The sequence below is a fragment of the Leptosomus discolor genome, chromosome 2, assembly GCF_034619465.1.
Source record: "Leptosomus discolor isolate bLepDis1 chromosome 2, bLepDis1.hap2, whole genome shotgun sequence".
NCBI lineage: Eukaryota > Metazoa > Chordata > Aves > Leptosomiformes > Leptosomidae > Leptosomus > Leptosomus discolor.
In genome coordinates, this window is record NC_141392.1 from 64206538 (window position 1) to 64232148 (window position 25611).

Here is a 25611-nt window from a genome sequence, read left to right on the forward strand (position 1 = left end):
ATTGTGTGAAATGTTTAACTTTACCTAATTTACATGTGCAAAGGAGAACAATGCATTTTTAATGCCTTTTGTTTCCAGCTTGTCCTTTCTTAACATTTATTCTTTCTGATACATGAAAAACGATAAAAATCTGAACGTTTAACATTTTTCTCTTCAAAGTAATAGTTCAGGTGACTTTTAAATGTACGGATTAAACTATTTAAGTTAAAATAAACTCAGTTGATGTGTCATTTAACTTTTTACAAGGTTGTACGTTTCCAGTAGCAGCTTAAATTTTGGACATTAAGAGACTGGTTGGAAGAGCAAACGAGGTAGGATTTTCAAGGTATGGTAGCTTTGAGCTCTGGTGTTTTGTAAAAGCCTGTAAAATATCGTTATCTATTACTCTTATCCACCGTGTTTTAATACAGCTCTTTTGTAGTCAAGGACTTAATAGCTGCTTGGTCTGGAAGTTCTTCTGTAGTTTGGGCTCAGCAGCTGTCAGAGGTACCTTTTGCATCATTCCGTCGGCTGTGTACTAGATGATGTGAGCAGACATCTTGGGTTTATTTAACTTTATAAATTTTATTTCTAATAGTTAGCTACTTAAGTAAAGGCATCCATGTGCACAGCTACAAATACTTGCTTTGAAATTCGCATTGTCAGACACTGCTCTGCTAGACTGCCTTAAAAAGTGGGAACACCTATTACGTGTAACATGCTAGTTCCTATTTTACAGCTTATTCTTGTTTCTTTGGAAGCTTTTTTCCATCCAGAGTGAAAGGCGTTGCTTATTCACTGGGCTGGGGGCCTTGTAGAACACAATTGTTTCTGCAAAGCAGGCAAGCTTGTAGAATGTCAGTCTTGTCTTTTACTGGTTTCACCTTCATTGGAGGCTGCCTTCCAGCATCATTATTTCCATTCTGGTCAATACTGTCAGCTTTTTCCTTGTCAGTTTCCTCAATTTATTAAAATCGCTCATGGTCAAGAAACAGAAGCAGTAAACATTGCTCTGTGACAATTTGGAAAATGACTGTAATTTCTTTGGTCAAAATGCTATCTTTTAATGATTTTTATTTTGGGATTTGTAATAGCACAACAGTTTTCACTATATTACAGAGCTTTTTGGTCAGCAACGACTTTTTGTGTTCTTGTATCTGATTGTAGTTTTCAATACAGAGTTGCTGTACTCTTTGGTACGTTGAGTTTTATAGTATTTATGGTTCATGTAGAAGTTCTGTAACTTTATTTGTCTTTGTACCTTGGTATCTTTTTCTTCAGCAGCATTTTTCTGTCTTTATGGAAGCAGAACAGTGTCCTGAAGCAGTTCTTGCTGAGTTCAAGACTCCACTATGGTTATGGACTATAGAATTTAATTAGCATTTAGGTATTTGTACCAAAAATGCAAGATAGGTCTGCTTTGAGTTCTGAATATGAACAAGTACTGAACATCTCGCACAAAGATGCTTGTTTTTCAACTGAGGCTGATGCCTAAAGCTGATTAGCAGTCTATAGTGAAATAATTTTGAATTGGAAGATTGTAGCTTGCCAAAGTGCAAAAAAACCCAAACCAAAACCCCAAAAACCTGGCAGGAGTCTGAACACTTACTGTGCTGTGGATGATATCCACATCATCTACAGTTTGTCGGTTATAGTAGGGACTTTGTACCTAGTTTTACCAGGTGCCAGAGAAGTGCCCTCACTACTGGCATGGGAAGATGTCTCCATCCCTATTGAGTAGGAGGTGGTGAGCATGGTGAAGATGATCAGGAAGTCAGTTTTGTCATGATGCAAAGTAAAAAAAATCCCTTGAAATATGAAGTGTTGCACATAATGTGCTTCCATCTTTTCAGTCCCATTTCTGTACCGCCATTCCTGCCATGTTTACCTTTAATGAAATTCTACTGCGTAGTTAATTTCCTTTCATTTTCATTATAGGTAAAGCTTTCAAAATTGGAGTCTTTGGCTGACTTTTTGTAAAATATGTAAGTAGAGTATGTCTGTCTTTTGTCTTTTAAGGAAAAAACCCACAAACTAAAAGGAGGCATCTCTGAGGATTTGCTTGATTACCATAACCTTGCAAGTGGAAATGCAAAAGTAAATGTCAGTCAGTCTCCCTTGTGCTCATGAACTATTCCTATTTTTTTTCATTATTAAATGCATTTGTGTTTCAGTTTACAGTAAGAGAGGTACATCTGTGTATACATAGTGTTTTCAATAATAGCTGTGCTACTGGACCTTGGATTTTTTTTTTCTTTTAAACTATACTCAATTTGTTGAACGTTTTTGATTTTCTTGAAGCCGTGTGTTATGTAAGTCCCTAAACTGCTTCTTTCAATAGCTGGTAAATTCTGATATATGATTAGGTTATTCTTCTGGTTCTCTGAAGCCACAAATCTTCCACTCTGGTATGTGCCCTATGTTGTGACATTGCAGTCTGCACTGCCATCCCTGAAATCATGGAGGGGCATCAGGTAAAGCTTCTTTTTTTATACAGGGCTGACTTCGTAGAGAAATAAAAATGTGCCTGCTTGGACGAGTAAAAACTTGCAAATTTGACTGACTTTTAAGAAAAAAAAAAAAAAAGTTTAATTCTCCCCCCAGTCAGGACTCTGGCTTAATCAGGGTCTAGTGTGGTTGCCATGTCACCAGCAGAGTGGGAGAGTTGAGAATTCAGAGAACCTAAATTAAATAAAGTTTTAGCTAATCTTACCTTGAAGTTCTGACTGCACTAAAATTGTGCAAAATACAATTTTCCGGAATTTATAAATGCCAAAACTACTTGCAGCCTCAACATACTTAACAGTGCAGGACTAGCAAATACTTTTTTTTTTTTTTCTTCTGCAATTTTAAAAGGCCACCTCATTAAGTTTCTGGAGAAAATTTGCAGAATGGTTATGGAAGAGCTGAACAGATGCAAGATGTAAAATTCTACTCTATATAAAACTAGTTTGCTGGTATGCTTTTCTTGTTCACTGTGCTGCTTATGTTTAAATTTCTGTCTCATACTGGGGTAATACTGGTGCATAAATAGAAGTTGTGGATCAGGAAAGGTTTCTTTTGTAAAATGCCTTGCACTCCTGCAGTACAATCAACGAGAATGTACTTGCGTAGATAACATCAACATGTAAAAGGCATGATGTTGTTTCTGAATTACCTGGATGATCTTCAGGCAAATAGCACCATCCTCTGGCATATTAATATTAGTTAAGAATTAAACCTGAAATTGCTGTCTGTTATTTTTGGAAATTCAATATAATTGTAATAGAATGTACATATTGTACTTTCAGTTTTACATACTCATTTTGGGCCAAGGTTATAACAGAAGTTCTGATAATTTGCATGGACTCTGTGTATTCTGTTCAATTAAGTGACTGGCTAAAGGGGATATCTTTTTAGGGTTATCCTGCCCGTAGTGCTGACTCTGCTCTTTATATGACCATTTATGGTAGGAAGTTGCACTTCAGAAATACCAGACCGAGCTTTTTCTAAATCTCAGAGAAAGACCATTCACAGTCATTTAAGAAAAATTCGTTGAATTAGAGAACACCACCAACGACTTATGGTTGGGGGCGGGGAGGGGGATAGAGTAAAGGTGCTGTTACAGAGCAACTGCAAATGTCTCATGAATTATTTTTACAGCAGATCGTAGCTTCGGTTACAGATTGAGAAGGGGCATCGTTGGCATTGCTAGAGTGCAAAGCGATACACCTCCCACAAATAAGGTTTCAGTAGTTACAGGATGAGTTGTACTGAGTTACGATTATGTAAAGGCCTGGATTTTAGTCCATTTAACTATAAGCAGTAGGCATGAGAAATACCGCAGGGACATTCTTTTAAAAAACTTGATGGATGAGCGAGTCACTGTTTTTATTGTTGTGGATTCTTATTGGAGCTTTACATGTTTACGTAGCAGAAACATCAAAAGGAGGCAGCTGATATTTGTGTAATCTCTAGAAGAAAACAGACACACACACCCCCCAGTCCACCTTTCTGTGCAGCAGGTCTCTGTTCTTTTACACCGAAGGTGTTGACATAGTGAAACTGGAAATCTTGAGAGTTTTACTCCAGTGACAGTGCCTTTCTTTCCCCTGATATATTAACTGCGAATGTAAACCAGACAAATTATTTGTGTTTCTGGAAAGACCTTACCAATGGTCTACATATAGAGCTGAACTATGCGTTCCTTTGTTGATGTGTGTTGCTTAAACATAACTTCTTAGAGGTAGATGCTGATTGGAATGTCCTATGAAGCATCCAGATATTGAAATACGAGTTTAATTTGCTATAACACTGAATGCTCACAGTTGTAATAGGGGTCAGTAAAAAGTTTTATGTAAAAATATATATTATACCGTTCTCTGAGACATTAGGTTTTTGTGGGACATCAGATATTCTAAATTTAATGAACACCATTCAATGAAACGATTGTGATAGTCACAAAGAAAAAATAGCTTTAATAGATAACATTAATGTTATGCTCTGTGAGTATTTGAATATGTGGCATTTGAATGAGTCCTGATAGCCATAAAAGTTCCATGGGAGGGTGTTTGTTTCAGGTAAGAGGAGCAGGAGAATGCAGCAGTAGCTGACTGCTGTATTCTGTATCATTTGGCTTCAGTCGAGAAGGAAGTCTTGGTGGCAAGAGAAATGGTGAGACTCCAGAAATTTTCGTGAAGTTCCAGGCAGGAGAGAGAATCTGTTATTGCCTTGTTGTAACACATTCCACCCCATCCACTTCAACCTGGTCTAGTGTCAGTGTCTGTCCTCCTCAACCTCTGGTTTATTAAGTCACCTTAAAATTGTTTTGTTAAGTTCCTGTTTGTGCCCTAAACACAACATTTCCTCATGTCATTCCCAGTTTTTTATTGCAGTTCCATTTTTTTTCCATTTTATTATTTCAGGCCCCTTATATAGCCAGTCCCAGTTTCCTACCTCTTTTCCAGTTATTGTCCCTGATTATTTTCCATGTTCACTTTTATCCACCTGGATTTTGTGTTTGTTTTCAGTTGTGATCCTCTTCTGCTTCCTTTGTTCATGTGTAGCTCTGCATATAACTTAGTCACTGAGTATGTAGCTTCTTACTTCCTCTCCTTACGTGCAGTTTTCCCCAAGTTAGGTTATTAACTAATACTGTCAATTTTTTCATGGTCACTGTAGCTCTCATTTATTCTTCTCTGCTTTATTGATACTCATTCTTGTTGTCATTGTCTGTCCTTGATAAACGGCTGGTCTTGCTGCTTGCCAGTGCTCACTGTACTGTCGTTTTTTTCTCTTGCCCCCCAGTTTTGTTTGCTTTTATGATTATCTGAGGCAGATTCACACCTCTAGTTTACTGATGCGGTAGGATTAGGTAGAGGAGAGATAGGATGTGCTCTCAGGTGAGTCAGCCAAGCCCAGCCTGGTCAAAAATAGCGACAGCAGATGCATCTTGAATGTTGATGGAAGTATTTGAGGATTTAGTTGTCAAAACTAAAGCAGTAAAAGCATGTGCAAACTGTTTCCTAAGGCCAAATTGAGTGGATTTTTGGAAGGTGAAAAGATCACTTGAAGGATTTAATTTATGCAAATACGATTTTCTTCAGGTGCCATTTTTGAAAAGAAACCATTCTGTATGATCTTTTCTCTTCCAGTTTCCCTGTTCGCCCTGTCTAGAAGGGGAAGAAAAAAAAAAGTCAGCCCCAGGCAGGTACCTCACTTGAACAAATTAATTTTTGGACTAAGAGTTCAACTTGCTGAAAGTTGCAAGCATTGCACATAAAGCTTGAGCAATAAGTGCCAGCTCACTGTAACAGACAAGGCTGCCAGCCCTTCTGACTGTGCCTACTGTACATCCAGTTGTTGCAGCTGCATGTAGTGAAGCAAACTGTTCCTGGAACTTCAGTCTTGGGGCAGCAAGTTGTTTTGTGTTGTGGGCCACAGAGGACTGGCCTGTGTTGTAGATACCCAGGGATGTCACTCAATAGCCTACTGTATCCATCCTCCCTCCTGCTGTATCATACCTTAAAAACAAAACCAAAAATTCTTGTAGTCAGGTGCAAGTAGACTTTTTTATTTTCAGCATTTTTCAGTGAAAATGCCTACTCCCAGTTTCATGAAAAAAAAAGTCACATTCGCCATCTGAAACTTTGTAGAGAAGGTAATGGTTACAACAACAAGATGAAGTTACCTGGAAAACCCCTGACTATGTGTGGTTTCTATTAAGAAATAACCTTTCTTTTAAAAAGAAAAAGTTCAGTATTCTTGTTTGGAGAATTGTTTTCAGTAGTATCTTTAGAATGGCTGTGTCTCAGCAGTGGGGGTGGCTTAGCAAGTTACCTTTTGTTTTGGACTATTGCATTATTTTCGTAAGTGCTGTGGATGTTCAGTAGCATCCATTTGTGTATTGCAGCTCGTAGTAGTATAATGTCATGTGTTTTCCTGAAAATTAGTATTTTGAACTGGTATTATTTAAATACTAAAGTAACATTTTATTTTGAAATTTTTTCACATGTGACATTTTTATTAGAGCTTGGTGGTGTTTCTTTGCTATGAGAGGTGCCTCTTGGAGGGCTGCTCATGTCTCTTGGATCATAGAAGAGTGGGAGAGACTTTTCTAAATAATGTAATTTTTCCTTTCCCAATTATCCTGTATTGCTTTATGTATTTGCATAAGAAAGGATTTCTGTATGTTGAAGTTGCTTCTCACACGTGCAGCAGACTTTGTTGCTGATCTGTTACATCCAAAGAAATTTAACTGATGGGCTATAGGGTTGAGTGCACGGCAAATAATATTCAGGTAGAATGTTTTAAAGGTTAGTGTACTGTGTAAATTTAGGAAATCTGGGATGTTTTAAGTTCAGTGGTCGTGTTATGTATTGGTAGGACATGGTTGAGAGTCCTGGATTTCTTACATTACTCCCAGTGCTGTGATGTTGTTAATACCAGTACTCGGTGCCACTGCCACTGAAGATCCAGTGTGCTCTGTGGCAAACTTAACTAAACTGTGCTACAAGTTGCCACCATGTCCTGCCTCACTTTGTAGAATTTATGAGTGTCAGATAATTTTAAAAGAAAAAATATTCTCAGTAGTGTATCTTTAATTTGACAAATTTGTATATTTCCTTATGTTTTTCCTATGTGCGATGAAGTTTGAGGGGAGAAAAATGCAATTCTACTGTTTTAAGGCAAACTAAAGGTTTTAGTTAAAGGCTAGAAGCTCATGAGGTTTATGGCATAAATAGGATATAAACAGTTTGAAATTCGTCAGCTGGGATATGTTCCAGTGAAAATTCTGAGATAACTGATTACAATGATGGATTCATGTAGTAGATGTTGATGTGAACCCACATACATGTGGGCAAACAGGTGATACATGCTTCTGAACATGAAATTGTATGTAATCAGGCTGGCTACTCTGCGTCTGGTTGTCTTGTGTAGTCCATATTTGGGATATTTTCACAATTCTAGGGCCTTAAAATTAGTTTTAAATAATAGCACAGCATACAGGAAGGGAGTTATTATCTTGATAGAGGCCTCGAGTATTAAATCTGCTTTTCAGACAGAACCGTGTCTTGTCTGCTTCTGTTGTTACTAATACACTCAATAGTTGCACTGCCAGTAGTGTATGCAAAAAACAGGGGGTTTTTTAATCCGTGAATCACAAAACATGCTTTGAGCAGACTCGTGACATAGTGCACAAAACCAGAGCACTGTCTTTTTTCTTTTATGCGATTGGTGGCTATTGCTGTATAATCAGTAGACGAAGGTGTAAGTGGCTTGCTTGTGGTTATATAGAAAGTCTGTAGCAGAGCAAGGGATGCAAATTGTATCTTCTAGATCAGAAGACATGGCATCACATGTATATTTTTGCATGGCAGTGCTGGTTTAGACGGTGCTAAGAGGACTTGCTTAAGTAAATTAATTTTATTAAGTGTCAATAGCATCTAGGCTTCCCAGCCCCATTTAAAATTGAGATAGTATGCAGCTGCCTTTAAGTGCTCATAACACTTTTGAAAATTGAAGAATCAATACAAACCAGGTAAAAATTTCAGAAGCATGTAAATGACTTAAAGCTTTAAAGAAAAAGAAACTGCAATCTGACCTCACTTAGTTAGCACATAATTCCCTTGGAGATGCATTCCTTTGTCAGTGCTGATACATTGCTAGTGGTTGTTTCGTATGTAGCTATGGATTTATTTAAATGGGATTGCCATCTGAAAAAGCACGGACTCAAGACATGCCTAACATGTTGACATTCTTCCTTTTGTCTATTTTGAGCTGAACTCAAGCGTGTTAAAACTTCTGGTTCATCTTATCAGAAGGAGGCTTCTCTGTGCAATGGTGTAGTTGAGCTTAAAGTTTCAGTGCCATTAGACAACTTGATGAGTGGAAGACAAATTGGGAGGAGAAGCCTCTGTGTATAGGAATCAAACAGTGGCGTTTTGTTTCTGTCGTTGTAAAGGTATGGCCATCTGAGCGAAGCCAGTGTGGATTTAAATACCTGGTGCTAGTATGCATTTCTCCAAATATGCCAATATCCCTATTTCACTTGATATTGACATGTCTTTCTTGAGATGGTGGTTGTTTAACAGACTCCTGTTGTTTTCATGCACCTCTAAACTACCCGGGAATAGAGTAGACTGGCAATCAACTCTTCCAACAGAACTTCTATACCTCTAACAGAATTAGAGAAAAGATCAATTTTTATCTTCCTGTTACTTTCGATGTAAGTATATAAACGAACAAAAACTGAAAAAAGAACTTCTGAAGCCTGTTATGTATGATAAAGAAGCCAAAATAATCTTATGATTTGTTTGTTTAAATCTTATTCACAGGTACTCTTTACAACCGTTTTTACAAAGGAAATCCAGAATCTAGGGAGTTACAGTAAAGAAAGATGGCTGACTATATCCATACACTTTTGCTATTCCAGCTTGAACACCTAGAGAGACTTTTCATTTTTAAAGACTGTCCCTATGTTTTCCTTGCTTCCTTCCTATATATCTGTCTCCGTCCTGTTTATCAGTCTGCAAATACTTTATTGTGCCATCAGATTTGGGGGGTGTACTTTTAATAATTTTGAAGTTACAGCCGGTGTCATTAGTAATACTTTTTGACTAAATCAAAAGGTTTTTAAGTCAAAAGACCAACTGGCAGTCACAGGAAGGGTAAAAGCAAAGAGAATAATAAAGGGAAGAGAGCTTTGATTGTCAAGTTGTCACACAGTGCCATAGTTGTACTGGAGTAACGTCAGTGCAGGTCTGTCTGTTTCCCTTTGGTATTAGGCTCATCCTAATTTAATAGGTGCATGAGTGCATGTTTTGTTTTGTAATAGGGTTTGGATTGTAGCTACCATGCACTTCCATCTAGGTACTCTGATGTCAGGGCAGTCTGAATACCAAATATCTGTCTGAAAACTACTATGCTTAAAATAGGTTAGAAGTTTTGGGTTTTAAACATTCTGAGTTGTGAGAATTACCATGCTGATAAGCCTTTATATTTTAATAATTTATGAATGTATACTTTGTTTTCATGGAGGGAAAATGTCTTTAATTTTTCTAAATTAGTGAATTGCCAAAATTTTATGGAGTGTCCTGTTCAGTAAAATCTCTTGCTCTACAGTTTGACACCATTGGCCAATTGGTGCATTTACTTGCATGTGATCCACTTTTATTTTTACTTTTTGCAATACTAGAGTAGTGAAATGTAGCAACGATGTATTGAGGCGTCTTTAGGAGTTTATGAAAGATGTATCCATCTTTGTTTTTATTTTATGTGTACCCTTGATTTAGGAAACATATTGTCATTGAAATACTTAGGTACGTGTTTAAGAATGTCCAAATGGCAGTAGGCGCGAAGAACTTTACAAAGTCTTTCTTGGCAAAAACTTACATATCCTTTGTATCCTTTCCCTTCAGAGGTTAATTTTCCTCACAGTTGCTCTTGCCCTAATCAGATTGGGATTACTGCTCCTATACTTTTCCCAGGTTTGTAGTGTACTTCAGTTGCCATAGGGTACTCCGCTTGTTGATTAAGAAGTGTTGTAAGAATTATATCAGCATTGTGCATTGACTTCCTTTTAGTTCCAAGGTGCAGCTTGCATATTTGCATATGATCTGTTAAGTGCTGAATAGCTTTTGCTTTGCCTGCTAAAGAAGATAAGAATTTATCATGCAGTTTTCTCTGGTGCCCTATAGATTAGATAGTATACTCCTTTCCCAGCCTTGTGTCTTTTGTAATGAAGCCTATAATTATTAATCGTTAATGATGCCTGCAGAGCACAAAAAACAGGCTTTGTCCTTATCTCAAACATACTGCTTGATTTTATTGTACTTGGTTATGAAAATCTTGAAGTTGGAAAATTATATTTGATGCTTCTGTCAATTATTCTGTCAATAATTCTTGCGTTGTCTTTGCATCTATTTGAATGCCACCATTCCAGGATTGTCTTCTATGGTTTGGTTTGTCTTTATATGATCCTGGTGTATTTCCTTGCTTCATCTGTGCTGAAGTATTAGTGCATTATAAAAATAACTAAATAAAGAAAAAACACCCAAACTGTCAGTGCTGTCGATGAACAATTACTTTACTCTCTGTTGCTCTTTGTAACTTTAGTTTTGTATCTTCAACTTCTAGCATTTCCTGATCTCTAGTTTTAAATTTCTCTGTTTTCTGTGTCAAATACTTGATTTGTTGGATGTATTTTGTCTTCTTGTACATTTAACTTTGGATCAGGGTCAAACACCCCAACAGTATTTGTACAGGGGAAGCTTAATTTCTAAACTGATTAGAGAAGATGTATTTTATAAAACTTTTGACTTATGATTTTGGATCATATGTAGCAAATATTGCTAATAGTTTGCAAATTATTTTCAAGTTACATGATATGAATTGTTATCTTGGTTTCTTGTAATTATTAGTTTCTAGCAGCCAGATTTCAAACATGGTGTTTTCTGAGAATTAACTGTAATTAGCTTTCAAATGACATATAAAGCATTTATGTTTAAGTGGCAGTTGAAAGTGATGGCTACTTGAAAATTGTTAGAATTGAAGTGGAAAAAACCATACCAAGTTGGCAACAAAAGTAATGTAATTTTTACTGTAACTCAAATGATTAACTGCGTATTAAAAAAATGCTGTAAGTGATCTGTGTAGCAGCTCGAAGATGAAATGAAATCTTTGTGCTTGTCCAGTGATCTGAGAATTTTGTATTCTGAATCTTTACTGTTTGACCATTATATAATTTTTGGTTATTGTAAACCAGGATTTGTGCTGTTGCTTTTATTTCTCTTACTGTTTTTCCTTATTTACAGTATACTTGATATGCAACAGTTAATAATACACATATAGACTACTTCTTCCAGAGATCTCCAGGTGACATAAATAAATTGAGTATCAGCAGATAAGACAAATGAGGGAGATGAAGACCAAGTCATCAGTTAAAGAATGTCTCAGTCTATAGTGTGATTGTTTAGAAAAAGTTACACAACATCTCTTGGTATGGTGTCCATCACAGGCATATCTGTGGTATTATGTTTCCTTACCTGAAATCTTCAGCTGCCTTGACCACAACTTATGTATAACCTGCTGAGCAATATGATTCTGTGGTTTTAAAGGTGTAGCCATCACACTTTAGAACGCAATAAAGAGTTAGCCTAAATGAGTAGTTTTCAAATACATCTCTAGGTGAAGATTGTTTAAAACTTGCAATTTAATTCTAAATTCAGGTTATTGTTTTGCTTTCCTCTGTGTATAACATCCGTCAGAACACAAGGTACAGCTGCTGTAACCCATGCTGTAAAGCTGGAAGCCTTTTTCCTTGAAGGGAGAAGGGATCCTAACATTAAAGGGGGAATTGTGGAAAGGAAAGAGTTAGTTTACTACTTTTATTTAAACTCCCTCTCCCCAGAATAAATCTGTGGGGGTTTTTTTTGTGTGTTTACAGCTTGACAAGAAACTAATAGCACGGTGGTGCTTATAGTTGTGAAACTGTAGTTTCACAAAATTAAGAATGAACCTTAATGTAATTGTGTTTTCATTTAAGTTATTGTAAAAATTAATACGTTTAAAATACTTAAGTTACTCAACTCTGGTAATTATTTCTAAATAAACTTTAAATTAGTTAGCTTTTGGTTATTGCTTGGCTTCTTTGGCATAATTCAGTACAAGACAACTCTGTTTCCAGGTTTCAGGGAAGGCCTGGGAGCCCACACATAGCTTGTGCTGCTGTTAGCTGTACCTGAGGTAGACATGTTTTTTTACCTTACAATAGCCCTGAGGGTCATCAATGTTAAAGCAAAAGGAAAACTCTTAAGAATTAACCTAATCAGCTAGTGAGCAGCTACAAAGTGTTTCTTCATCCTCATATTGCATGAAATGCTTCTGGCATCCTGCAGAACTGCTGTGAGTAAAGCTCTTATATGGTGTAGGTGTCATGTGAGTGCTTAGAGATACAGATGAGATTTTCACAATAAATATAACTGCTTGTAGATTATTTTGAATAAATGTGTAATATATATATATATAAGTAAGACACTGAAGTGTGAGAATTCATCATCACAGACTGGTATCTTCGGGTTGAAAAGTAATGTAACTTGTTAAACTTTATATTTAACACCTGTTAGTCACAACCTTAAGTTCAAACTTACTTTTTGTCTATTACTAGGAAAAACAAGGGATTCCCAGTCAGCCAGAATGGAATCTGAAATTGTGCCAAAAATTACCAAAATGACAGTGTCTGGAAAGAAACAATCTATGGGATTTGAAGTTCCATGGTAAGCCAAGCCTTCGTACATCAAGGTACATCAGCAGCTCTTCTTTCAGACTGGTGCACCTGTAGCAAGTTCTCTTCTTTTTTTTTTCTATTTTTTTTACAGCAGTTTTAGTGTTGCTCTCCAGAACTAACCATCTCAGCTTTTTGTTTGACTCAGAATTACTTTCAGAAGATGGTACCTCACGTTTTGAGTTTAACAAATCCTTTCACTATGAATAGTGCAGAGAGATATCAGCTAGTCAGATTATTTAAACATCCGCTTCATAGAATACTGAACTTTCTTGGGGTTCGTTTATTTTAAATTTAGTTCTCTAAGTGGAATTATGAAATCAATAAATCTTAACTGTAATTGCTTGTTCTTCAAAGGAAGTAATACATTTAAGAATAATTTATGGGGAAACCAATCACTTATGGCTAAACTTTGCCTTCCTCTGTAGCTTTTATTAACTTTAACAGGTGTCCGGGGTACAACTGTTCTAGAGAAGAAATCGGTCCTCCTTATGCTTTAGCTAAATTTGGTTGAGCAGTAGTTCTAATTTTATCCTGAGTTGGAACTGTTAGGGGGACATCTTGTGAAAGCATGAAAACAGACATCTGGATCAGAATCTACCTACAACAGTAGCCAGCAGTGAATACTTAAAAGAAATATATAAGGACGGGGCATGTGTGTTGGGAATACAGTCTGTGAAATGTCATTACATGTAGTGTTCTGTTGCTCCCCACCTTTTTTTTTTTATTAGGCTGTTTCTATTAAGAATGGTTAATGGATTTTTCTTACTTGGATGTGCTTGTTCTGTTTTTGAACCTGATCTTATAATAGCCACCTAATCTGTGGCAAGAAATTCCGTAGTTCATCCTCAGGAGAAAAATCTGCCAGTGTAAGCAGTGCCAACATCCCCACCTCGTCCTGCAGTGTTTGTAGTTCTCATCTGGAAAGCGTTTTTGGGAGTAAGAGGGCAGCATGGTCTCTATTTTACAGTATCTTGTGCATGTTTGATAACTGACTGGAAAGCAAGCAGTTGCATCTACTTAGTCTGAAGCATATTTAATACAAGTTCTGAAGCTGATGTCATAATTCCCTTTGTACGGCTAAATACCATTGCGAAGAGACATCACTTTCATTCAGCTACTTAGATGCAATAAGCTCCAAATGAAAAATTTCTGGGCCTTTCAAAATTTTCTTTTTGTGCTGTTTGAGATTTGCAATATATAAAAGGGAACATAGTTTTTTGGGTGCTTCTACTAATCAGTGACTCTGGGTGTGACAACTGGACTTGAAATTCCATCATTGCACCTTCATCTCTGGTGTTTCTACTACACTTTTTATAAGTTTGAGGTTTTCATGGTGACTTCTGTGGACTAAATTTATTTGGATAGAAGTTTGTGAAAAGAAAGGAATCTTAAGTGAGTGAAAAGGATCTGCCAGCTAATCCTGGATAGCAGCGATTGAATTTTTTAGCTGTAATAATGACTATTTAAAATGTTTGTCTATAAAAAAGAGCAAACACAGAATTCTGTATCTGATACTTATTTAGCAGCTGCCACACCTTGTGTATGTGTGCCTGCTCTGTAGGGAAGGAGAAGATAACAAGAATGCTTCCTGATTTGAAGACTGGAGTAATTGCTGGATAGGCTAGTGATGACTCTGTCTCTGAGGAAAGACGGTTGGCTCTGACATGGTTCTCAGCCACTCTGCTTCTCTTCAGGGACCCTGAAATAGTTTGTATCATGCTTGTTTCCAGTTTAGTGACATACTATTTTTTTGTGACAGAAAAAAATAAGCCTTCAGGACGTGCTGGTAGTCCCTTTAGATAAATCTTCAATGTTGTGAAGGTGTTTTTTAATTCACCTCACTTAGTGGTACTGCTGAAATACTGATAGAGAACAAGTCTCTTTTGCTGTAGGAACTGGATGCACATCAGGCACGTAGCTTTAAGTGGGAGGAATAGGTAAGCAGTGCAGTGATTTGTAAAAGAGTGTGAGATTTGGAGCACAGCCAATCAATGAATATGGAAGAAAGCACAGTTTAAATTGTAAAGATACCTGCATGTCTGAAGACCCCTGTTTCAAGGAGTCTGTGATGCTCGTTTTTGTCCTACAGGCCGCTGTGGAGGCACTGCCCAAGGCAGTAGGACCTTGATATGAAGAATGGGGGAGGAGGCTTTGACTGACTGCATCATATTTTTCCTTCTCTGCTGTAGGACAGTGGCATTTGCTCTCCTGATTCTTTTCCTAACAGTCGGAGCTTGACTAGGTCCTTTCCACAGTCTCTGCATAATATATTGTGGTTAGCTGAAGCACTAGCGTGGTCTTGCAAGCTTATAATGACTTTGAACACATCCATTTCTGAACTTGAAAAACAAAGCAAAACATAAAGTACTACATAAGTATCAGAGTCGTTTTTTGGGTTTTTTTTGTCTGCAGCTATCTTCTGGATTAATGACAGCATAAGGAGGAGTTGTCAGGGAACAGAATGAATCTGTGTTTATTAACACCTAAGAAAGGCTTGTTCTTTTGGCTCTTTTCAGACTCTTTTTTTCTTGTTGCATTTATAAGTGTACTGCAGAGGGTTTATAATAATGCAGATTTTTAAGTAAACAGCTTGTATCACTGACTAAAAGCAGCGTTACAAATTATTCATACCAATTTGGATTCTAAAACATCCGTAACTGTGCCACCTACTCTCACCCCCAAATATTTTTGTGGTATTGGTGCAGACGTCATTAGAAGGTGATTGTATAGCATATATGAACTAGTTTTTATTGCCACCTTTTATGGCATCTTAAAGGTAATTCATGGACCATGTTTTTAAAACCAGTGGCATAGCATTAGGAAAAATAACCATTCTTTGACTAGCTATTCAGTCTTTATGATTCAGTCTTGTTATGAGGTATGACCTCATAAAAATAAATTCGTCTTATTTAAAAGGAATGGATTATTAGAAGTCATGAATTGCTTTGAGCATTGGTCACCTCTGTTGCTGGATATTCTTAGTGGATTTGTCTACAGAAAATGGAATTTGCTCACTTCTTACAAACTGTTTTTCTGATGCTCTAGCAAAACTATTTACCAGGGTTTTTCTTCCTTTTAAGTCATGAAGGCAGCCAAAAGAAGTTGTGAGCAAAAAAAAAAAAGGTGATTATTTTAACCAGCCTGACCAATATTGTGTAATTAATAATTTTGAAAGGGGAAATAAATGTAGACATTCCTGTAATGACTGTAAGTACTCCGAAAGAGTCGGTTGTATAAAAATAATTTGCTAAACGTCCAGACTTATAAGATTGAAAATAATGTTCAAATCTAAATTACGCAGAGTTAATCTTCAGCAGATGAGCTTTCAGGTTCTTCTGTGAATGCATGGTAGCGTGAACCTTTCAACAGTCGTGTGAGATTGAGTGTCTTCTAATATGTCTTGTAACAACTTATGTTGTATTTCTTAATTTTCCCCAGAAAACAGTGACGTAACCATAACGTTTTGCTCAGTTTACTCTTGTGGTCCTTGTTGGCATGACAGCTGCCTTGTGGGCAGTTATAATTTTGACTAAATGTTGCTCCTTGCCAGGCTTTTGTATGAATGCTGATTTCCTAACAAAGAGCTGCGGTAAGCTCTTTTGACTTTTGTGCCTGAATTGCTCATGGTCAAGATTTTTTGAGTACATGTCCTCAGTGCACACAGAAGTTGCGTAATGATTGTGTCCTTTCAAAGAAGTCAAGAGTTGCTTCATCAATGGCTCCACGTTAGTAGCTAGCAGCGACGTGGCAGACAGGCACAGACGTTGGCAAACTGACACCGCTTTTGGTAGTTCTATCAAGTTCTCATACAAAGATGCAAGCAATGGGTTAGGAAATGCTCTTCCTCCAAATATAAGTTTTTCTTGATGTGGTGGTTCAACATAAGTCAGACCAAGTTGGAACTTTGCTACTAAAGATGCTTGTTAATGCAATTGACTTGCTTATCCCCTCAACTGCCTTCACTAGCGACATACTAGGGACTAGTATGCTATCCTGTATGCTCTGTCTTCTGTCAGAAATTTTCAGTTCAATAATTTTGAAAAAATCTCAGTGGAAAAGGCTTCCTGAAAAGCATTTTCAATGGCATTCATTTTTTCATTGACTGTTAGAGGTGAAGCTCCTTAGCGTTTTTCTGAGCTGTTCTCAAGCTTTCAATAAGCTACTCATCTGGTTGCCATGAGGAATAACTAACTGTCAGGGTCTTTTTGCTGCATCTCTTTTCATGTACTTCCATGAGACTGGAATTATGCACTTCATCTGCCCATCCTCTTGTTTAGGCACCTAGCATTAAACTCACTTTTCCAACAATGGTCAGCAGAAAGCTGAATTATCTCATCAGACATGCTCTGTAAGTAGATTGTACACACTATTCATTCTCCTCTGAAATGGAAAGTCTTGTTTTATTGTGGCACAGGTTGTTTCCAGGTTTCCAAAACATGGTAGTGTCTGAAACTGGTAAAAGTCTAAATGTAGCAGTGTGCTGACTGTTCAAATATTGCACCCTTGAAAAAGGATTATGGTGGCTGGAGTCATGTTTCGGTCATTGTTTCACTTGTATCTACCGCTTTTTCTTTGCATCACGCAAAATGAAAACTATTTGGCAGACTTAAGCTGTGGTAGTCACAATAAAAGCTGCTTAGAATAGAGAGAGTATTTATTTTATCTGGCAATAACCGTGATTCTTTCAGTTGCTGTAATTAGTTTGAACTCTGCCACTCAGCATCCATCCTGTTTTTTGGAATCCTTACTGACATAGGCTTTGGCCTGCAAGAAGATTTGAGCATCTGGGATTAGAAAAAAAAATCATTACCTAGTTAAACAAAATGGAATTTAGAAGCTTACAAATAACCTGTCTTTCAAAAAGCATTTTTGTCTTTTAATAGGCTTGATATGACAGTCTTTGAATACATTTTGGAAAGCTATACAAAAACATGAGAGTTATGTTTTTGGGTCACTTACTTGCAGCTTCATCTAAATATCTTCCTTTTAAATTGTTTTCATTTTTGAAAATTTAGTTTGGGAAGAAATGCAGACATTGAAAAGGAGAGAAAGCTATTGCCAACTGCAAAGGCTGCTTTGGTATGGCTTCTTATACAAATACTTCTCTCCAAAACTTCGAATATTAGAATTTCAAGGAAGCAAACTTGATGCCAATGTAAAATACCCTGTTTGCATTACACTGTGACCCTTGCATGTTGGCGCTAGTCATAGTCCTTCAGTGTGAACGTGCTAAATGTTACTCTGACACTGAACTGAAGTTTATCTGAAACAAGGGAAAAAGGTGGAAGAGAGTCTTAATCTTGATCAAAGATGTCCAGTGCAAATAAATTGTAAAAATATGAGACTGTCTTAATACATGGATTGGGCAAAAATGGTCTGATGTACTTTATATCATTCAGATGACTTTAAATACGTTATTAAAATATGTAGAAAGCTTTGTCACTGCACTTGTCTGCATGATTGCCTTTTCTCAACTTGATTATTTTAAGTCAATTTTTATGAAGTAAAAAAGTAAAATATCCCTGAAGAGACGTTGGAGAAAATAATTGTTATGCCATTCCAAAGCAGATTTTCAGCTTAAACTGAATGTACTATTTAAGGAAGGAAAAAAAAAAAAAAAAAAGAGAGAGAGAAAAAAAAATTAAAAAATAGAGCCTTCTCTTCAGCCTTATAGAAATGCAATTATCTTTTACTGGAAAAACACAAATAACTGCAGTGGCTTTTTTTCTGTGAAGTAGTTCACATGTAATCACCTTTCTCCATAGCTACATGTACACGTAAAGCAATGACGACTGATTAATTTTTGGAATTTAGGGAATCAAGCGTATCTTTTTATAAAGGGTAAACAGTTTGTCAAGATACAATATTACATACTGGAGCTTGTGTAAGGCTGTACTTGGTGATACAGTACAGCTGGTGTCATAGTGTCAAATCTAAAACGTCACGATTTTGTGACCTAAGGCAGTAGTTTGGTATGAACTTGTCCTTCTCCTTCAAGTGGTTTAGAATATTTTGATAGGATAAGATCTTGTGTATCTATTATGCAGAAGCACAGGTATGATTGGTGCCCCTGCAGCCATCATGGCTGGCATAAACTAATTTGTTTGCTTAGCTAATTTGAGAAACTTGTGTATCTTGATGGAAGACCCTGGCCTTGGGTTGTGGAACTGTAGCCAAAATACTGGAGTGCTCACATTTCTGCTTTGGTGTCTCCCAATCAAGAGAAAAACTCTGCTTTGGGCCTTATGAAAAAGGTGTCAAAATCAGTCTGCTGCAGTACTGATTACATAGGTGGGTTCTGAAACTGAGGGGAAAAAGGGAGACCTATAAAATGTCCCATGTTAATTAGAGCTACAATGAGAAGCTAATTTTGCATTCAGTCTGAACACTTCCTAGGTTTAATTTTTGAGATAATAATTCTTGAACTGCTTTGTTCAGTAGACTAACATGCTTGGGCTCTATTGTTTCCTGAGATAAATGTAATGGAGAGGGACTAATACAATGCGAATACTCCTATGCAGACAGAAAATGAGAAGTCATGTCAAAAAAAAGCAGAGATGTCAGGATGCAGGATTCTGAAGTACCAAAATAAGTAGTTTTGTTTATAGAAGTTGAAAAGAGGAAAACTGGGAAGTCAGTTGTGGTACATAAACAGAAAGTGGAGAGTGAAAAATTCAAGCTGGGTATGGAGACACTTGAGTCTGAGAGCCTGCGTGAATCTGTTCTATAGAAAGCAGCCTGCAGCACAGTGGTACTGCATTGGAAAGGGTGTCCAGTTTTCCAGGGGAAGAAGCCTCTTCTTGGATAAAGTTTTAAATAAGTATTTTGGAGGTATTTTCAGTATACTGTAACAGTCAGTGGTTTGTACATTGAAGTTTGCCATGATACAATGTTGTCACACCTGTATTAACTGCTTCTGTTCCTGTCTTGCTGCTTACATTAATGCCTCACCATGGAGCATTGTCAGGCAGTAAGAAAGCTTTTGCTCTCTTGAAGATGTTACTTAGCGTTTGTTTTTAATGGGGATCTTTGCCATCACATGTGAAGGATCATGTTGTATATTCTCAAAATGCTTGTGTAAATTAGGAAAGTATCCTCATTTACAAATCAGACAGAAAGTGTGAAAGAGTATAAGAGAATAATATGTTTAGGTTTATTTACTATTAGGATTAGTATGGTGATTGTGGGAGAACAGGGTGTTAGAGAAGGGGAGATGTGGAATGCAAATCTCCTTAGCCCTAGATGCCTTGTTTTATGCATAAAACAAATTTTCTCAGTGTTGATAAATGTAATTAGTCTCTTACGGCTCTATATAAGCATTGCGCCTTAAATTGCAGCTCAGGTAGGCTTAGTGTCTACTCTTTATGCTGTAGTGCTGTTCTCACAATAGAACATCACTATGCTGAGCTGCAATACTTGTAGCATATGTGGAAGCTGTTTTAGGATCAATGCTTCGAAGTTGACTTGGGCTCTTCAGAGGCAACCAGCTCTCCGTAGTTGTTCTGCACAATAGTCTTTCCCTCCCTGCTAAAAGAAGTGGCTGTGGGAAGCTTTTGTTTATCTGTTTCATGTATTTTACGAGATTATTTCTTATCTTGCTTTTGTACACAGTGCTTTTCAGACAAGATGTTCAGAGCTGCTATCTGTGCAGTTTGTATCCAGCTGCTTATCACTTCCACTTTAATGGGCTTATCACATACTCTTTGTCTCGGGCTTACATGATAGTGAAGGGAAAACTCAAGTTCTCTCCTATATTTCTATAGCTGCTTTGTCATTTTCATTCCTTGTGTTTTCTTTTTTTCCATAGTGTGATTGCTGAAGAAAATGGCCATGCTAACACACCTCAGAAAGGACTGTTAACTGAAGACGCCAGTGTAGCTTCTGGGGTACTTGAGGCAGTCTCAAAATCTGCTCTTTCACCCCAAGTAGTGCAGGTTTCAGAAGAGCAGAATACAGTGCCTACTCCAGTAAAAAAGTCAAGCAAGACAAAGCCACAAATAGATGTGAAAGCAGAGTTGGAGAAGAGACAAGGAGGAAAGCAACTGCTTAATTTGGTGGTAATAGGTAATACTGTTAAATTACATTTTTGACAAACGTAGAGATTAAAAACTGTGTTGATTGAATCTGGAAGTGATACAGAAGCAAAACTATTCTCTCTCCAAAGGAGGGAAATCTCACACTGTTTTCAGTCGCATCTGGTTGACCATTATTTGTTGGAGGGAGTACATTCAGATGTCCTTGACTAGGACCATGAGGTTGACCTAGCTTCCCTTTGACAGTATAGTAAAATGTACTTTGGTTTGGTTTCATTCTTGCAGTGTGTTCTTTTTAGTAGGAATTTGGAGGTGCTATATGGTTGTCATGCTAACTGACTGTTGCAATTAACTGTCTCTCGGTGTATCTTACAGGATTATGAAATTCTATAGATTGAATAAGCATTATTAGTTCTTGTGATTTCATATTTTTTACTATATTTCTTATTCTTTACTATTTTTAAATGTGTAAATTAATAAAACTGATATGATATTTAATTCACTCCGTAGGACATGTTGATGCAGGTAAAAGTACTTTAATGGGTCATCTGCTCTACCTATTGGGAAATGTGAACAAAAGAACTATGCACAAATACGAACAGGAATCTAAGAAGGCTGGCAAAGCTTCGTTTGCCTATGCGTGGGTCTTGGATGAAACTGGTGAAGAAAGAGAAAGGTAGAAATATCTTTTAATGGGAATTACCTTTTTTTTCCTGAAAGAACAGCATTTGTTAGGAAATACCAATCTACTAATAATGCTTTGGTAGAAATAGTCTAAATATTTAAAGATATTTACTCAATACTTACTAGCACATATTTTTCTTTGCCTATGTATAGAGTATCAGAAGAAAAAATAATATCTTTGTTTGGTTGTAAGAAATGTGAACGAGAAGTTGAGTATTTCTTCACGTATCTCTATGCTGTGGAGTGCCGTGTAGGACTACAATGCAGAATCCTTCTAGTAGCTGAATTCATTTAAAGCTGCCTTACTGGTTTATTGCTGCCAAATTTCTCTTGATTTGGTTATCATTGTATGGGAAAGTTCTACGTTAAATTTTCATGTGAAAGTATCGGAATTGGAAACTAAGCACTGAAATGTCAGTTCACTGCATGTGACTTACATTACATTGAATCTAAAATCTATACATTAAATAAATTGTATTTGTGTTCTTTCTAAACTGCCTTTAATTTATTAATTTGAAATACAAAATTTAAAATTAAATTTTGTCATATTGAAAAAGTGTTAATTGGGAAGCAGAGAAGCTAATTCTAAAAAAAAAAAGGTCTGTAAGAGCTTTTAAGAAGCTAAAGACATGATATTCTCTGTTCACAAAATAATAAAAAAAAGACATTTTCTTATGTGTTTATATATTTACAATCACTTGTCACCCATGGTTTCATAGCATACAAGCTCTTCTGGTTCGAAAGATAACCTTCGCAAGGTAGACTGATGCTGAAGAACATAAAGTAAGGCAGTGTCCCTGTGTATAGCTTGACTTGTGCCTATGCGACCCCTTTCATTTACCAAGTGCACGTACAAACTTGAGTGCAGGGGTATAGATATGGGGAGGGGGGAACAGTCGCAAAGCAACCAAACACAAATTTTAAAAGTAGCCTTACATCAGTTAAGGCTGGTGATGTAGTGTTATTGTTGTCATGACATTATAGTCTAAGAATGTAAAAGAGGAAAAGCTGATGGGGGGAAAGGTCTTTTTCTTAATCCCCATAGATGTAGCTGGCTGTAAAATGGACAAACCTTGAAGATAATTCCTTTCACAGATCTGTAATAAGATAATTAAATGCTGTATTCAAGTTTGTTATTTTATTAATACAAGCTACCTTTGATAGGATGTAATTAACATGTGAAACCAGAAACAGAGACAAGTATTTATTGCCTGTGAAGAGTAAAATGTTAACAGAAAATAAAGTTTGTGGAATAATTGTCATGAGCCTTAAAAGTGATATCCCTTGGTCTGTGATATTTTTAGTATCCAACAGTTGTGCATTTAGGTACCAGATGTCTCTTCAGAAGATAAATTGTAGTTACTAAGGGAAAAGTTTTCTGAATTGGTATTTTTCATTGATTTGGTTTTCTCTTTACTTTGAGTTATATATTTTGTATATTGTTATATATACAGCCATCTGTAAACGTTTGGGGGGGTTATTTTGTTGGGGTTTTTTATTCACTGGAGGTAGCATATTTTAAGTATCTGTGCTAATGTGAGAAGTTTTGTCCCTTGAAAGTAGCTATCTGTCTTCATCTATAAAGGGAGATACAGATGACTAACCCAGATAGATGTGTGCATGACAGGTGTTTGCATTTGATCAGATGAATCCTATCCTATGTGCTGTGCAGAACATATGGTTGTTAATGAGATGGGGAACGGAGTCAAAGCACTCCAATCCCTCCTTGATAATCAGGAGTTCTCCATGTGGATCTTCGCAAACGTACAACTGTATTCCTATAGTCCCGTACCTTCTATTTTTTTTTTCATTCTTATCTGTGTTTCTGTTATTCTGTGATGCCTTTTTCTGAAGAGCTGAGTATTAAAAGTAGAAGTAGTAATGATGTAAATATGCAGTACAATTTTAATGTTCTCACTGTGCTTGTTGGGACATAGTGTATGGGTGCATGGACTCAGTACTGTAAATTTCTTTGTAACTAGCATTACTGAAAGGCAGCTTTACAGGTCTGCTTTTCCAGCAAGCAGGTTTCTTTTAAATTTTTTTGTGCAGGCTAAATCAAATGAAAGCTATCCAGTGTGTAATTTCATTGTTGTGTTTTTAATAGCTTACTTTATATCTCTATGAAGCTTTCAAAGCAGTTTTAATGGTGTATTGCATGTATGCTTTGTTTAAGGGGAGTGACAATGGATGTGGGTATGACCAAATTTGAGACAAAGACTAAAGTAATTACACTGATGGATGCTCCAGGCCACAAAGACTTCATTCCAAATATGATCACAGGAGCTGCACAGGTAAAGATGGTCTAAAACTTTTTCCAATAGCATTATTATTTATAACTTAAATTAGTTTTCTTCTTCTTTTAAAATCTAAGATGAAATGGAATCATTGATGGTGCTAAAATATCTTTGAGGTTCTCATGAGTTTTCTAAACTTAAAAAAGAATGTGTTTGTTTAAAGGCAGTTGCTTTTCTTTTTGTGGGGGGACATTAACTCTTTGGAGGAGAGTTTTATTAGGCAAGTAATTTGAATACTAAGTTGCAGTTTGATAAAGTCAGAGTTGATCTTTGAAAGCTATTCAAATGTGCCATATGTCTGCTCAACAAGAAGTTCTGTGAAAGTGGTGTTGTAGCTAAAGTTTTTAAGTGGTTTTGAGCTTAAAGAAAAAAGATTTGGAGAGGTCAAACAACAGGCATTCTTCTGTTTAGCCATGTATTTTATATAAGGTGAGAAACCATAACATAGCAAAGTTTATGCAGAATGCATCTGTTATCAGTAGGACATTTGCAGAGACTACGTGCCACTTGCTTTAGGAACAGTAGGTGAAGTCAAAAGTATTGGGCACTATCCATTGAATTCAGTAGGGCATGTACCATTCTCATATAGGTTAGTTATTTAATTTATGGAAATAATGAATCAGAGGGGGGGGGAAATAACATGTGGTTACATAACATACAGTGTGTGAAATTTTTTCCACTTAAAGGCACCCATTTTTAAACAGTAGAATTGATTCTCCAAAGTAGAGGGGTAATTAAAGATTGATTTCCCCCCCCGCCCCCTCCTAAAGATAAGCTGCTCTGTAGAGGTTTTGCTTTGTGCATGTCATTACAGTCTGAAATGTGAGTTTTATTTTAAGATCTCAGTAAGGATGGGTACTGTTAGTATGATTTTACAGATAGAGAACTATACTGTTGGAAGACTGGTTTGCCCCAAATTCTGCTCTAACTTTGAAGCAGAGCCTGGGTAAGAATTCAGACCTTGTGACCCAGTGGTTAGGCTGCAGAATAGTCAGAAGTTTGCAAGTTATGGTGTAGAGCTTGTACAGTCATCTATATTGTGGAGCATATGTTGTAGGAAGTTCAGGAGTTTTAAAATTAAAAATGGATCTTTAGTTTCAGGACAGTGGAAAATGTCGACTCAGCCTTGCCATTTTCTTTACAGTTTTAATTTAAATTGGGTTGTCTTTTGGGGGAAAAGTAATAGAGGCAGAAGTGTTATGAGGCAACTTGCAGATCCACCAGCAGTTGTATCAGTTCAGCAGAAGATGGGGCTGGCCAAATAAGACTTGGTATCTCTGTGTTCCCTCAGCTCTCAGGTCGGTGGGGGCCTGGTCTGCTCTGGAGCCTGTTAAGGAATCACTGAAACTTTGCAAGTTTCTGTTACCTGTTAGAGCAGGCTCAGCACTGAAGCAATGCGAGGAAGAAAGCAAACATGGAAATGGCTCTGATGCCTTTTTATCGTGGAGAATTCTGTTAGGAGGTGAATCCCCAACTGTTCTTATGCAAAATGCAAATCAGGCTTATCAGGGCCAGGATCTGGCCTTTGATACATATGGTTAATTCACGTAAGTCCCGAGTATGGTTTTCATAATTTAGAAAATACAGGATGTCCTTTTTTTGAGGGAGAAGTTCACCACAATGCACTTCTGAGGCTGAGAGCTGTGGGGGAATTCATCCCTCATCCTTTTCTCATTCTCACACTGTGTCTGTATGAGCTGTGGGGATTTCACGTGTAGGACAAGATGAGGGGAATTCAGAGCCAGAACAGTGTGCTGTCTGTGTTCCTTCTCCTGGAATCCTGAAGCACAAGCATGTAAGGAAAGGGAGAAAGTACTGCTTTTTCTCCCCTCTCTTTCCATTATGTCCGTCT

At 36.9% G+C, this 25611-nt stretch overlaps 1 protein-coding gene across 1 annotated transcript in view; it reads left to right on the top strand.

Moving 5' to 3' along the window:
- HBS1L (HBS1 like translational GTPase) overlaps positions 1-25611 on the top strand; it is a 63421-nt gene that overhangs the window by 24176 nt on the left and 13634 nt on the right. The window contains exons 5-8 of the mRNA XM_086482409.1: positions 12626-12734; positions 20553-20809; positions 21289-21454; positions 23639-23756. Of these exons, the coding sequence (XP_086338535.1) occupies positions 12626-12734; positions 20553-20809; positions 21289-21454; positions 23639-23756 (650 nt within the window). The remainder of the gene's footprint in view (positions 1-12625; positions 12735-20552; positions 20810-21288; positions 21455-23638; positions 23757-25611) is intronic.